Consider the following 13,069-nt stretch of genomic DNA (forward strand, 5'->3'; position numbering starts at 1 on the left):
GATTTCTAGGACCCCCCCATCCCCACCCCGTTTCTCTAACCCAGTGGTTCTCCATCAGGGTTACTTGTGCCCCTGGGGGTACACAGGGGTCTTCCAGGGGGTACATCAACAGGCTACATAAAAGTCAGTACAAACTAAAATTACAGACAGACAATGACTTGTTTATACTGCTCTATATACTGCTGGGTGTGTTTTGTTATAGGATTATAGTCTGTTAAAATATGTGTATATTAAATTCAATGTGTAGTTTGTAAAGCTATAGCAGCAATCCAAGATGGAGTCTGAACTGCCATCTTGTGACCGCCATCTTGTTGTTTACTGTTATCCTGGCCCAGTCATAACTGGATCCAACCGGTTTTTCCCGCCTTTGGCCACTCCAAGGACAATTTTACCTCAGACTGTTTTCCACCCTTGCTGGGACTGTACCATATTTTCCCGCCACTAACTGCAGAAAGGGACTGAGCTCCTGGCCGAGTGGTGCAGTCCGTCCCAGTGACTGTGTGCGCAGCTCAGGCCGTCCCAGCACGTTCTGGTGGAAGTGAAGAGCGAGGGAAGGAGACATTCCATCGAACCCGCTCCTGCTCCTGGGTACAACACGGGGCCTGGCTGCGGGGGCCGAGTGGAGGGGGGGTGAGGAGCCTGGCTGGGGGGGGGGAGGAGGGCTGGGTGGAGGTGGGCAAGAGACTTGACTCGGGAGGGGCGAGGGGCACTGCTGGGGGGGGCACTGGTTGGGGGGGACTTGCAGCTCGGTGGGGGGCCCTAACCGGAGTGGGTTGAGGCCCCACTACCCCAACCCAGTCCTCGCTTTAACCCTGCCCGAGGCCCCTGCCTCCCTCTGCGCCCCACGTGACCGGGTGGGGGTTCAGTGGGGACCTGCGTGGCCCTGTCACCAGGCGCAGGCCCATGGGTGCCCAGGCCCGGCCCCCGCAGCGCCAGAAGTGGGGGGCTGCGGAGTTCAGCCGTCATCAGCCTTGCAGACATCAACCCACCAGCACCGCAGTTGCTTTATACTCAAATCAATCACTGGTGGGGCTGGGCCCATCCATCAGTGACACTAGAGGGAACTGGGCCCCTCCATCAGTGTCACTAGGGGCCGTCGCCCAGTGTCACAGACACTCCCCAGAGCACGGCAGGGAGAAGCCAGGGCGCGCACAAGGGCAGGAGCAGAGCAGGGGTAGAACCCAGGAGTCCTGACTCCAGCCCTGCCCCGCACACAGCTGAGTCCCACTTCCATCCACAGGACTCGAAGGTGCGTGAGAGAAGGCGGAGATGACCCCATCCGGGCTGAAGGCGGTGGTGCGCGAGAGTGAGTGCAGAGCTGGGGGGTCTGAGCCCGGTTGGGGGCAGAATCCAGTCGGGTGTGGGTCTGGAGGAACAGGACCCAGTTGGGGGGCCCTGGGAGGGCAGGGCGGGGCGCTTATGGGGGTGTCGCACCCTCGGGGAGGATTAGGAGTCAGTCAGAGCAGAAAGAACAGGAGTACTTGTGGCATCTTAGAGACTAACAAGTTTCTTAGAGCATAAGCTTTCGTGGGTTACAGACTAACACGGCTGCTACTCTGAAACCAGTCAGAGCAGAGAGCTCCTCTTCCCCCCGCCTGCCTGTCACACACCAGGAGGGTGTCTGCCCCACCCCCAAGGGCTGCCCCCTCCCATAGGAGCTGCACTTTGGGGGGAATCATCATCATCTCTTTCCATCGGGGTGACTCCCGCCAGGGCCGGTGCAAGGATATTTTGTGCCCTAGGCAAAACTTCCACCTTGCACATCCTCTCCTCCCCCGACTCCGAAAACTAGTAAACTTAGCGTTATAAACAGCCTGTCAGAACGGGTAACAGCTGCACATGAGGAGAAAAATGACGTCAGAGCCACTTTGTACCGTAGTGAAGCAGTACGCTTCTGCCCGGCCGCAACGCAGAGCTGGCGTAGGCTATAGCTGTAATGTAGGAGAGAACAAGTTAAAGCCTTACACCTGATCAGCATGGCCTCCGCTGCCTTGTGCATGCTGGACTCTGAGGGGTTAGTTGCTATGTGTTAGTCATTGTCTTCTGGCAACACCCTGCCCCGCTGTGTGGGCTGTGTTACTTCAGAAGCCCAAGCCACTGCTGAATCTCCAGCCCCAGCTGCAGTGGACGGGGCCTGTGGCTAAATCCAGACCACGGGCCTGGGGTTTAAAAGACCCTTGGAAAGTGGATTCAGTTCAGTTCAGATGATCCATGGTTGCCCCCAGAACTGGGACAGAGCAAATGTGGCCCACAGGTCAGGACCGCCGGTGGTGCTAATAACCCTTAGCTCTTCTCTTAGTTTTTCCTCAGTAAATCGCACAATTAGGAGGGCCTGACACGTGACTTTTGAATACTTGGGCTGGGCCACACTGCCCCGGTTCAAGAGGGGTCTCTGAACAGGAATAGCAGGGGGCTGCAGGTCAGGAGTGAGGGGCATCTGCAGAGCCGTGACGGAGGGAACCCAGGACTGGAATAGCTGCGGGTCAGGAGTGAGGAGCTCTGGCAGAGCTGGTGGGGACAGACCAGGATTGGCATAGCAGGGGGCTGCAGTAAAGGGCACTGGCGGAACTGGGAGCGGGTGGGATCCAAGGGCTGGGATAGAGGGGGCTGAGGACAGGAATGAGGGGCATCTGCAGAGGTGTGAGATGGGGAACCCAGGACTGGAATAGCTGCGGTTCAAGAGTGAGGAGCACTGGCAGAGCTGGTGGGGGACAGACCAGGGCTGGGATAGCAGGGAGCTGCAGACAGGAGTGAGGGGCACTGGCAGAGCTGGGAATGGGAGGGAGGCCAGGGCTGGGGTAGCAGGGGGCTCCAGTCAGTAGTGAGGGACACTGGCACAGCTGGTGGGGGCAGCCCAGGGCTGGTGTGAGGGGCCGTAGCTGCAGTTCAGGGTTGAAATGCCTGTATTATGGTAGGACCCAGGAGCCCAAGTCATGGATCAAGGCCCCATTTTGCAAGGCGTTGTACATTATTCATTAGGTGCATTATGGTAGCGCCCAGGAGTGCCAGTCATGGGTCAGGGTACCATTCTGCTGGGCATAACAAAAAGATGGTGCTTGGCCCGAAGAGCTGACTATCTAATTGCTTAGCTTGGCCGTGGAAGGTGCTGAGGAGACAGGCCGGCAGTTCCCTGAGCGGGGCATGCCTTGGAGGGATTCTTTGTGTAGAACTCAGGATTTGAAGTCTTTGTCGTGTTGTCGTCCCCCACACACAGTAGAGGGTCCCTGGATCCCCTCCAGTCAAGAGGTGCTGGACAGGATCTGTTCTCTTGCTGCACGGGGCCAGATCCTTAGTTCAGCTGCGCTCGTATCCAGCCTGGCAGAAAGGAAGGGGGATCAGAGCCATGGCCCATCTAACCTGCCCCCCCTCTACGATTGCTGACTGGGGGCTCTGCTAGGAGCACATCGCTAGCTGGCCTGAGAGTGGCCTCTGAGCCACTTTCCCGAGGGGTCTTTCCACCAGTCAGTGGGTCCTGGCTCAGGGCACAGCCGTCCCATCCAATCCCCACCACTAATCCCCATCTCTTTCCCTCGCAGAGATCCTCAGCGTTGTCTTTCGCAGCGTGAAGAAGGAAGGAAAATGGAAGGTAAGCAGGCCGGGCCTGCTGCCCTGGTGTTCCCCTGGGGATATGCTGTATCCATATATCGTGCTCCTTCCCCTCCAGCTTCTTGGAATTCATTAGGACCCTGAGGTTTTCCAGGCTGGATCAGATCCCTGCTCTGTCTAGCCGATCATCCGCCCCCAGCTAGGCTTGGGTATGTCTGCCTTCCCGCTGCGCTGGATCAGACCCAGCTGGTCCAGCTAGCCCCATATCTCCCCCCACACACCGGATCAGACCACTGGGCCCAGTGAGTCAGCCTGGGTGGGAGGAGGAGCAGGAAAGCGCCAAGCATGGGGGCAGCATGCACCATTGGGCAGGCAGGTTATTGAGCCCCCGGCATGGACTGGGCTGGGGTGTGTGGAGCGGTGGGCTTGGCCGGTGCGGCAGAGGGAGCACAGGGGACTAGGTTTCCCAGTGGCTGGATCTGGTGCAGCGGGATGCTGGGCTGCACGGAGCAATGGGTTCATTCGGCACGGCAGGAAGGGAGTAGAGATGTTGGGCCGATGGCCTACAGGGCTTTCCTAGGGGAACACGGAGACTCCCCTCGTTCCATTTCTCTGTGCCCTGATCCTGGTTCTGTCCGAGGGCTGGGGAGCGGGTATCTGGTGGATCAGAGGAGGGCACTGGGAGCTAGGACTCCTGGGTTTTGTCCCTGCCTCTTGCACTCACCCTGTCACCTGGGCCAAGAGGCTGATCTCCTCCAATCTAGGAGGATGGAACCATTCTGAATGGCCGGGTGTCCCAGGTTTGTCTCCGACATCTCGTACCAGCCACTCTGCTCGGAGCCGCTCTCCTTGTCGCTCCTCACACAGTCCTTAGCACGGTCAGCTCAGCCAAGTGCAGGCTTGGTAACGGCCCTGCCGCTCTGCTGTGGAAGGGCTGGGCCGGGAGCCGTCGGCTCTGCCGTTAGCAGTCGCTCTGCTCCCTTGGCTGTTCCGTGGATGATGATGGTGGGCGGCTGGGCTCAGGGCAGTGACTAGCTCGTCCGAAGCGGCGCGCTCCCCTCTCGCTACTCCAGGTGCTGATCATGGACCACCCCAGCACGCGCATCCTTTCGTCGTGCTGCAAGATGTCCGACATCGTGGACGAAGGCATCGCGCATGAGTGGCCCCTCCCTCCCGTCTGCTCCCCCCACCAGGGCTCCCCTCCCCCTTGGATACACCTCACAGTCGGGGAGTTGACTTGTCTACATTCACGTTTGCATCTAGTTTCCCCCTTTTGCAGCCCCCTAGATGCCCTCCTTGCTATTGGTACCTTCCCAGCCAGATCTAGTTCCCTTAGCCCAGCGCTTTCAGCCCCTGGAGCCTCTTCACCGCTTTTCTCAGACCTCTGTTAACTCCTCGCTGCTCCTCCCCCATGCTGCGGGCAAGGTCCTGGCAGGAGAGGGGGAATGCTGGCTCCCTGCTCCAGGGTGGAGGAGCCCTGGGGTTGAGGGGCACAGAGCTGAGCCAGCGCTCTAGGGGGCTGTCCCCAGCACAGTACAGAGGGACGTTCCCTCCCTGCTCCGTACTGGGGCAGCATCGCAGCCCATGGCCCCACATCAAAGCTGCTGCTGCATTGTAGCCTGTGGAACCCCTCAGCCTGCTGCCAGCGAACATCCCTATTCCCCTTGGCTTCCCCTCCCCCTATCCCGGTGGAGAGCGGCTGGGGTGGGTGGCTAGGACCCACTGACCCGCGCCCAATGTCTGCTCTCTCCTAGTTGTACAAGATATTAACAAGCGCCGGGAGCCAATCCCCAGCCTGGAGGCCATCTACCTGCTCAGTCCTGTGGAGAAGGTAGGAGCTCGGGCCTGGGGCAGCTGGATGGGGAGCAGGGGAGACCCCGGGGCAGCACCTAGTGCAGCCTGGAGGTGACGCCGTTCGGGGGGATGCGCAGCACAAGGTCAGGATGGGAATGGGGCCAGTAGGGGCTTCCCAAGAGGCTGTTTCCCTGGAGCTGGGCTTCGTGTTCTTTGCCACGTGAGGCACAGACTGTCCCCCAGACCTCTCCGCAGTGCAGTCCCGTGGGGGTTGGATGGGAAGGTGCAGCAGGCGGAGAGAGGCAACCTCGGCTAGGCTGACCAGATAGCAAGTGTGAAAAACCGGGACAGGTGTTGGGGGGTAACAGGAGCCTATAGAAGGGAAAAAACTAAATATTGCGACTGTCCCTATAAAATCGGGACATCTGGTCACCCTAAGTCCTCAGCTGAGACTCAAAGGGAAGGAGAATCGCTGAGGCAGAGGCTCAGGTGGCAGGGGCTGTGGGGGAGGAGGCTCCTGCGTCTGCAGCAGGGAGGCCAGTGGAGGGAGACCAGGGGCAGGGGGGTGAAAACCAGCCCACCTCCCGATGGCATCATGCTGGGCCCTGAGTCCCCAGGGGCTGGGCATGGGCTGGGCCCTTCGGGCAGCAGGGCGGGGCCTTGGCTGGTGCTGACAACCCCTCCTCTCCCCCCCTTTGCAGTCGGGTGCAGGCTCTGATCGATGACTTCCAGGGCACCCCCACCTTCACCTACAAGGCAGCTCACGTCTTCTTCCTCAGCCGTGAGTATCGGGGGGCAGGGAATCCCCCTGCCGGGAGCCTGGCCAGCGGCACACTGGAGCCTGGGGGTGGGGGGGTCTCTCTCTGCCGGCAGGCCAGTGCGCAGCACCCTGATTACGCTCTGCCCTCCTGCAGGGGGATGCAGACCCAGCAGGCCAGACCGAACGACCCCACTGATCCCTTCCCCCCCTTCTCCCCCATGGGCCTGCCTCCAGCCAGCACAGCTCACAGACACCTGCAGCGTGCGCCCAGAAAGGCGGCCTCTGGCTACCATTCCCAGCATGCATTGCTCCATCAGTCCCAACTGGGGTTTGGGAATGGTATACCCAGAATACCCAGTGTGTCAAGGTCACATCTGCTTCTCCTCATTACAGCCCAAGTCCCTGTTCCTCCTTGTGCATCATGCTGAGTTGTACACTCCAGTCACTTCCCCCTGCGGTGGGCTGAGGGCAGGGTGTGAGAAAGGGACCGCGTAGGAGAGATTGTGCCCCCGCCCTCCTCGCTGCTGATGCTGCAGAAGCCGAGAACCCGGCGTGACTCTGGTTCAGGGGGATTGGACTCCTGTGTGGCCCTGCTGACCTGCCTAGGTTCCCCACAGGTGTGCAGCACTACTGCCCCTGCTGTGCCCGTCCTGGCCCCGTCCGTGGGGGCTGGCGCTGTGCTGGGGGTCCTGAGCCCTGTGCCTGTCACCCCCACCCACTGCCTTTGCCTTGCAGCGTGTCCTGACCCTCTGTTCAACAAGCTGCGGAAGTCACAGATCACCAAGGCCATCAAAACCCTCATGGAGATCAACATGGCCTTCCTGCCCTATGAGAGCCAGGTGAGGGGTGACCGGGCTTTGGAGGAGCAGGGCCGCAGGGCAGACGGTGACGTACGACACCCCACCCTTAGTGTTCCACATGGCTTGGGGCGGGGACACCTTTCCCTTCTAGGGCCCTGGGTTTGACGCCAGCACAGGGCAGCAGGGACTAGCTGGCTGCTCACACCCTGTGAGACGTGGAATCGCTGGCTTGGATGTATGAGGGAGGAGGGCGCTGCCTCCCTGGATTTACCAGCTCTTACTGACGGTTTATAACAGGCCTGCAAGACAGCCCGCACACGCCTGCCCTTTGCCGAACCACGCCATCTCCTCCTTGTGTCGTCAGTGGATTTCCCTCCTCATGCCCCTGAGGGGCAGGGCTGTGTTGTCAGTCCCATTGCATTGATGGGGAAACTGAGGCACAGAGACATGAGCCTGGTCTACACCCAAAAGCTTTGTTGGTACGGGTTTGTTACGGGGACATGAGAGAAAAAATCCCCCCTGTAACTAATGCAGCTGTGCTGGCAGAACCCCTGGGTAGAGGCCGTTACGCTGGCAAAGCAGTCCTTTCGCCACTGTAGCTTATTTCATCTGGGCACCGGTGCCAGCTGTGCCAAGAGATGCTTTGGCTGGTATAAGCTGAGTGTGCCTCAGGAGGCTTTGCTGGCTCACCCGTCCCGTTGCACCAGCAAACCCTTCGTGGGCCGATACTGTTTTATTGGTGTCCAAGCACGTTTTCCTCAATGGCTCGTTCTGTTCATCCAGTGAAATAAGCGACAGCGGCAGACGCGCGTTGATGCCGGGTTTGCCTGTGGCTACGCTGGGGCTTTTGCCAGACTAGAAACATGTCCAAGCCCCCTCCCCCAACATTGCCTTCTCCAGGGCAGAGACACACCCCTGCAGCTCAGTAAGGACCTGAATCCGGGGCGTCTTCATCCCAGGCTGGTGCATGAATCTCTGGGCCGCTGTCCCTCTACCACAACAGGAGTGGCGCTGGCGAAGGGATCTCTCCCTCACTAGGGGCTCGTTCCGGCTCCGCCAGGCTGGCCTGATCCAACAGCGCATCTTAGGGGTGCAGTATGGGGCACAGCTGGCCTGGCTGCCAGCACTTGGCACCAGGGTCTGATCTCTGCTCCCCCCGCCCCCCAGGTGTACTCCCTGGACAGGCCACAGACCTTCCACATCTGGTTCAGCCCCTACTCCGCCTGGGAAAGGAACAAGGACCTGGAGATCCTGGCAGAGCAGATTGCTTCGTTGTGTGAAACCCTGGAGGAGTACCCAGCCATCCGCTACAGGGAGTGAGTGTGCCCGGGGGGAGGGGTACCCAGCCATCCGCTACAGGAAGTGAGTGTGCCCAGCGGGAGGGGTACCCAGCCATCCGCTACAGGAAGTGAGTGTGCCCGGGGGGAGGGGTACCCAGCCATCAGCTACAGGAAGTGAGTGTGCCCGGGGGGAGGGGTACTCGGCCATCCACTAGAGGAAGTGAGTGTGCCCGGGGGGAGGGGTACCCAGCCATCCGCTACAGGAAGTGAGTGTGCCCAGAGGGAGACGGTTACCTGGTCATCTCCTACAGGAAGTGCGTGTGCTCCTGGGGGAGGAGCTGTTTCTACCTACAGGGTTTGTCTTTGCTGCAGGGACCATGAAAATAACTTCCACCTGGCGCATGCTGTACTGGCCAAACTCAAGGTGTTCAAGGCATACGAGCCCAGCATGGGAGAGGTGAGCGAGCTGTGCTGGCCACGCCCTCACCATGGGACAGAGCCGCGGGGGGAGGGGGAGTACATGAGAAGTAGAAGGAAGGAGGAGTGATTTAGAACCTACTCGGAGATCCTGGCGGGGGGTGGGGTGGGGTCTAGATCCCCTTGGAGATCCTGAGGGCTCGGGAGAACAATAGCATTCCCTGTGTGGTTGAACTAACGGCCCCAGCCCTTCTCTAACAGTGGCCGTGGGTGGATCACAAAGTGCTCTACAAAGGCCAGTGTCCTTATCCCCTCTCTACGGATGGGGAAACCGAGGCACCGACTGGGGAAGTGTGTGCCCAGCACAATCTCTGTTTATAAACAGGGCAGTTCGGTCACAGAAGTAAGCTTTGCATACAGAGCCTCTTCCACACCTGGACACTCCTGTCTGTGTGTGCTCCTTCACCCACCACCGTGGTATCGGAACTCATTAATGAATTCACCCTCCCAGGGGAGGCAGGGGGGCCTGTGTTACAGATGGGAAACTGAGGCATGCAGGGAGTCTGTCAGAGCAGGAGTAGAACCCAGCTCTCCCGAGCCTTAGCCACAAGTCAGCCCTGACCCAGCTCCTGCCGTCCCCGTCCCACCCCCAGCAGAGGGGAGCTGCAAACCCACCCTGCCCTGGATTCTCGCATGGGAAACCCAGTGGCTCCTGTCTCCCTAGGAGAAGCAAAGTGATGTAAAATCCAAGGCCTGCCCAGATCTCTCCCTCCTGTTGCTTCTGCTCTTGCTTCCAGCCTTTGCCGAGCTGCTGGGAGACTGTGCACCTGTGACCAACTGGGAATGTTTGTAATATCTTTTATGAAGCCGATGCGTGCCTCGGTTTCCCCTATATGTTTCATGGCTTCTCTGGTGGGGCGTGGGGGAAGGACTCTCAGGGAAGATAAGAATCATGGTGTGGGGGGCTGTCACATCCCTGTCTTGGTGAAATGAAGAGAATCCAACCCAGATCAGCCTGGGGGCCAGAAAGACCATGACATCTCCAATGGCTCCTGGCTGGACGCTCCCAGCAGGGAATCGGAGCAGGGGCCCCAGCTCGAGAACACAGGGTTGGGAAGGTTTGAGCTGGGGGATAAGTGGGGGAAGCTGGGAGCTCTCGCCTGAGAACTGACCAAGGTCAGACTGAGGCCTGGCCTACAGGAGGCAATTGCCTCGCTCGGGGGTATGAGAAAGGCGGCGTCACTGAAGCGGCGCAGCTGCAGGGGTTTACATGTAGACAGGCCCTGAGCGAGAGACCAGGAGCCTGAAAACAGGTCTCGCTGCAGCTCGGCCGGGCTCTGGGCTGACCAGAACGGCCTCTTGCTTTAACCTTCAGTGGGCTGGGCTGCCCGGGCTGGGGTCCAGGTGCCTAAGAAACCCGACTGTTCTGACAACGCTGGAGGAGTGGCCCTGTCACCCGGGCTGAGTGGCGTCGGGCCCTGCGGAGTGGACGGGTCTGTCCCAGGGTCTGTCTCAGATGGACTCGCTGGGCAGGGCTCACGGGGTGAAGCCCAGCGGTTCGGTCTCAGGAGGTGGAAGGCCGTACGGCTTGTCCTGGAGGAAGAGAGAGACCTGTTGGGGTCTGGCACAGCAAAGGGCTTCCTCCCAGAGACTTCCCCAGCTGAGGCCCTGGCACCGACCCTGCGGATCCATGAGCGCACCTCTCCGCTCTACTTTCCCATCCACCGAGGCAAAGTTGCCTAGTGGCTAGAGCCCTGGACTGGGACGGGAGACCGGGGTTCTATTCCCAGTTGGGTGACCTTGGGCAAGTCACCCCTCTTATTTGTGCCTCAGTTTCCCCATCTGTAAAATGGGGATAATGATACCAGTCTCGGGCAGGGGGGCCCCCTCTGGGGTAGCTGGCTGCCATGACACAGATGCTCTGTAACTCACAGCTGGCAGCACAGGCCTGCCTCCAGAGGGGAGCCTGGCACACACCTGGCTGCCCAAACCATCTACCCAGGGAAGGGATTGACAGCATGCTTGTTAACCACCGGAGCTACTTGCTGCAGCAGAGATGGCTCCAGCCTGCAGCCCCCGTCTGATCTGTGCTATTCTCAGGAGCTGAGAGCGGCGCTGGGGAGGGCAAAGTCCTGCTCCGTGCACACCCTGCTCCTCTGAGCCCCCCCAGGGATATTCCTGAGACTCTTGCCAAGCCTCCCTGTCACAGGTGTCAGCACTGTCCCTATGTTACACGGGGGAAACTGAGGCATGGAGCAGCGTGCCACGAGTAGGTGGCAAAGGCAGGAATAGGAGCCAGGAGTCCAGACAGCACGCCCACCGCAGGACCGGGAGTGCTGACTCAAGCCCCTGCTCTCAATGCAGTGCTGGCTCCATGCCGCACAATCCCAGCTGGCCAGTCCAGTGTGCCCCCGCCTTGCCAGCTGGCGCAGAACCCCAGGGACTCTTGTAGCATGGCCTCTAGCAGTCAGGTCTCCAAAGCCACCCAGCCCACGGTCATGGCACCATGGGGCCTTATCTGCACTAGTCCCTCTTGCCTTGATGTTTCCCAGCTGCCAGCCCTGAGGGATAGCTAGCCCAGGCAGTGCTGTGGCACTCACCAGTGCACTAAGCGCCCCTCTGCTCTGGGGGGGTGACCTGGTGGTTACGCCAGCCCCCATCTGCACTCGGGGTTCCCTCCAGCCGAGCTGAACTGGCAAAGGTGTGAGCAGAGTCCGGGAGGGGCGCTGGGCATAGCAACCCACCCAGGCTGGGTAGTGCTGGAGAGGAATGATGGTGCCAGTTCTGGGTTCATGTCCCTGCTCTGCCACAGACTTCCTGTGTGACCTTGGGTGAGTCACCCAGCCCTTCTGGGCCTCCATCCCCCTCTGCAATAGGGTGACAGCCCTTCCTAGCCCCACGTGCATAGTGGTGAGGTCCAGATACTCCTCCAAGAGAGGCGCTCCCCCGTCAGCCTCAACCTATTTACCCAGAGGCTGTGGAGACCAAGTGTGGCTGAAAATCAGGCTACGTACTGAGGTGGGACAGTTGGGGAAGCGTCAGGGGCTGTACGTCCCCGGCCCCCCTGACTGACTGTGCTACCCAGCGAAGAGCAGACGCAGCCCCTTGCTGAGGTGCTCCTGGGTGGGCTTGAGTTCCACTGGAGCTGCTGGAGCCAGTTTCAGAGCCGTCTGCCATGGGAGCGCAGGGCTGGTCTCCTATCGCCACCTGCTGTGCTAAGAGGGCAGTGCATGCTGATCAGGCAGGGAGCGGGGTCTGGGCCAGCCCCCCCCCCCCCCGCCCCCCCATGATGTGGGTCTGAGATGCTGACCATTTGAGTGGTCTCTGTCCAGCTGGATGCTGGGGGGGCCACCCAGGCTGGGAGTGGGGAGCTAAAGCCTCATATGGGGTCCCAGCTCAGATGCAAGGTGGGACATAGGGATAACGTCCCATTGTCCCCCTCTGGGACCTTATATCAAAGAGTCTCTGGGCCTGGTGTTGGTTAACAATAGACTAGCCAGGGCCTTCTGGTGTAGTTCCCCCGCTCCCCACGCAGCATATGGGGCAGGGCGCAGTCGGGGGGCTGCCTTGTAAGGGGCACGCTCCCGTTGGTGGAGAGGCACGAGCAGAGAGCGTGCTTGGGGGAGTGGCCATTGCTATTTGCACGAGGGGCAGGTGGCCCGTCCCTGCAGGGGGCGTTGCAGCGCAGCTGGGTGGGGAGCTCTCCCTGCCGGTCAGGGCGGGACCCCTGGGCATGTCCCAGCTAGCTTGGGGGTGTCTCCTGGCTTCCCCTGGGGTTGGGGGCTGGGCCGCAGAGAGGGCGGGTGGTGAAGTTTCAGGCCCACCAGGGCCCATTGGATTGTGCCGTGTAAGCCAGGCCAGGAACCATCCGCCGGAGCAGGGGGTGACGGGTCTCTCTCTCCTTTGCCCCAGGGCCCTGACAAAGCCCGCTCTCAGCTGTTGATAGTGGACCGGAACTTCGACCTCGTGTCCCCACTGCTGCATGAGCTCACCTTCCAGGCCATGGCCTACGACCTGCTCAGGATCGAAAAGAACACCTACAGGTAGGGCCTGGCTGCCAGCAGGGGGCGCCCCGCACTCCTCAGGCGGGCTGGGGGGGTGGGACCCAGGCACCTGCACTGCTCTGTAGCTCCCACGCTCGGAGGAGGGGTGTCGCAGCCTGACCCCATCCCCCCTCCGCAGGTACGAGACAACGGGCACCAGCGACTCGCGGGAGAAAGAGGCGCTGCTGGATGATGATGACGAACTCTGGGTGCAGCTACGCCACCTGCACATCGCTGACGTCTCCAAGTGAGCGCGCTCAGCCCTGCCCCTGACACGCCCCTCTGTGCCCCGTCCGTCCCTCCGGATATGCCCCTCCTTGCCCCACCCAGGGCCGGGACCCATCCGCCCCCGCCCCCCCCCGGACACACCACTTTGTGCCCCACCCAATGCCTAGTGCCGGGACTCGCTACCCCCCCCTTCGGCACACC

The 13,069-nt window shown here is 60.6% G+C and overlaps 1 protein-coding gene across 1 annotated transcript; it reads left to right on the plus strand.

Moving 5' to 3' along the window:
* The first annotated feature begins 892 nt into the window (after nucleotides 1-892).
* On the plus strand, nucleotides 893-12,955 carry LOC135980038 (syntaxin-binding protein 2-like). Its single transcript, XM_065580127.1, has 10 exons — nucleotides 893-1,306; nucleotides 3,537-3,586; nucleotides 4,620-4,698; nucleotides 5,298-5,377; nucleotides 5,992-6,121; nucleotides 6,836-6,939; nucleotides 8,068-8,216; nucleotides 8,553-8,637; nucleotides 12,510-12,640; nucleotides 12,780-12,955. Exons 1-10 carry the CDS (start codon nucleotides 1,270-1,272, stop codon nucleotides 12,889-12,891), a joined length of 957 nt encoding a protein of 318 aa, XP_065436199.1. The 5' UTR covers nucleotides 893-1,269; the 3' UTR covers nucleotides 12,892-12,955.
* The last annotated feature ends 114 nt before the right edge of the window (nucleotides 12,956-13,069 follow it).

This window comes from Chrysemys picta, unplaced genomic scaffold, assembly GCF_011386835.1.
Source record: "Chrysemys picta bellii isolate R12L10 unplaced genomic scaffold, ASM1138683v2 scaf1651, whole genome shotgun sequence".
Taxonomy (NCBI): domain Eukaryota; kingdom Metazoa; phylum Chordata; order Testudines; family Emydidae; genus Chrysemys; species Chrysemys picta.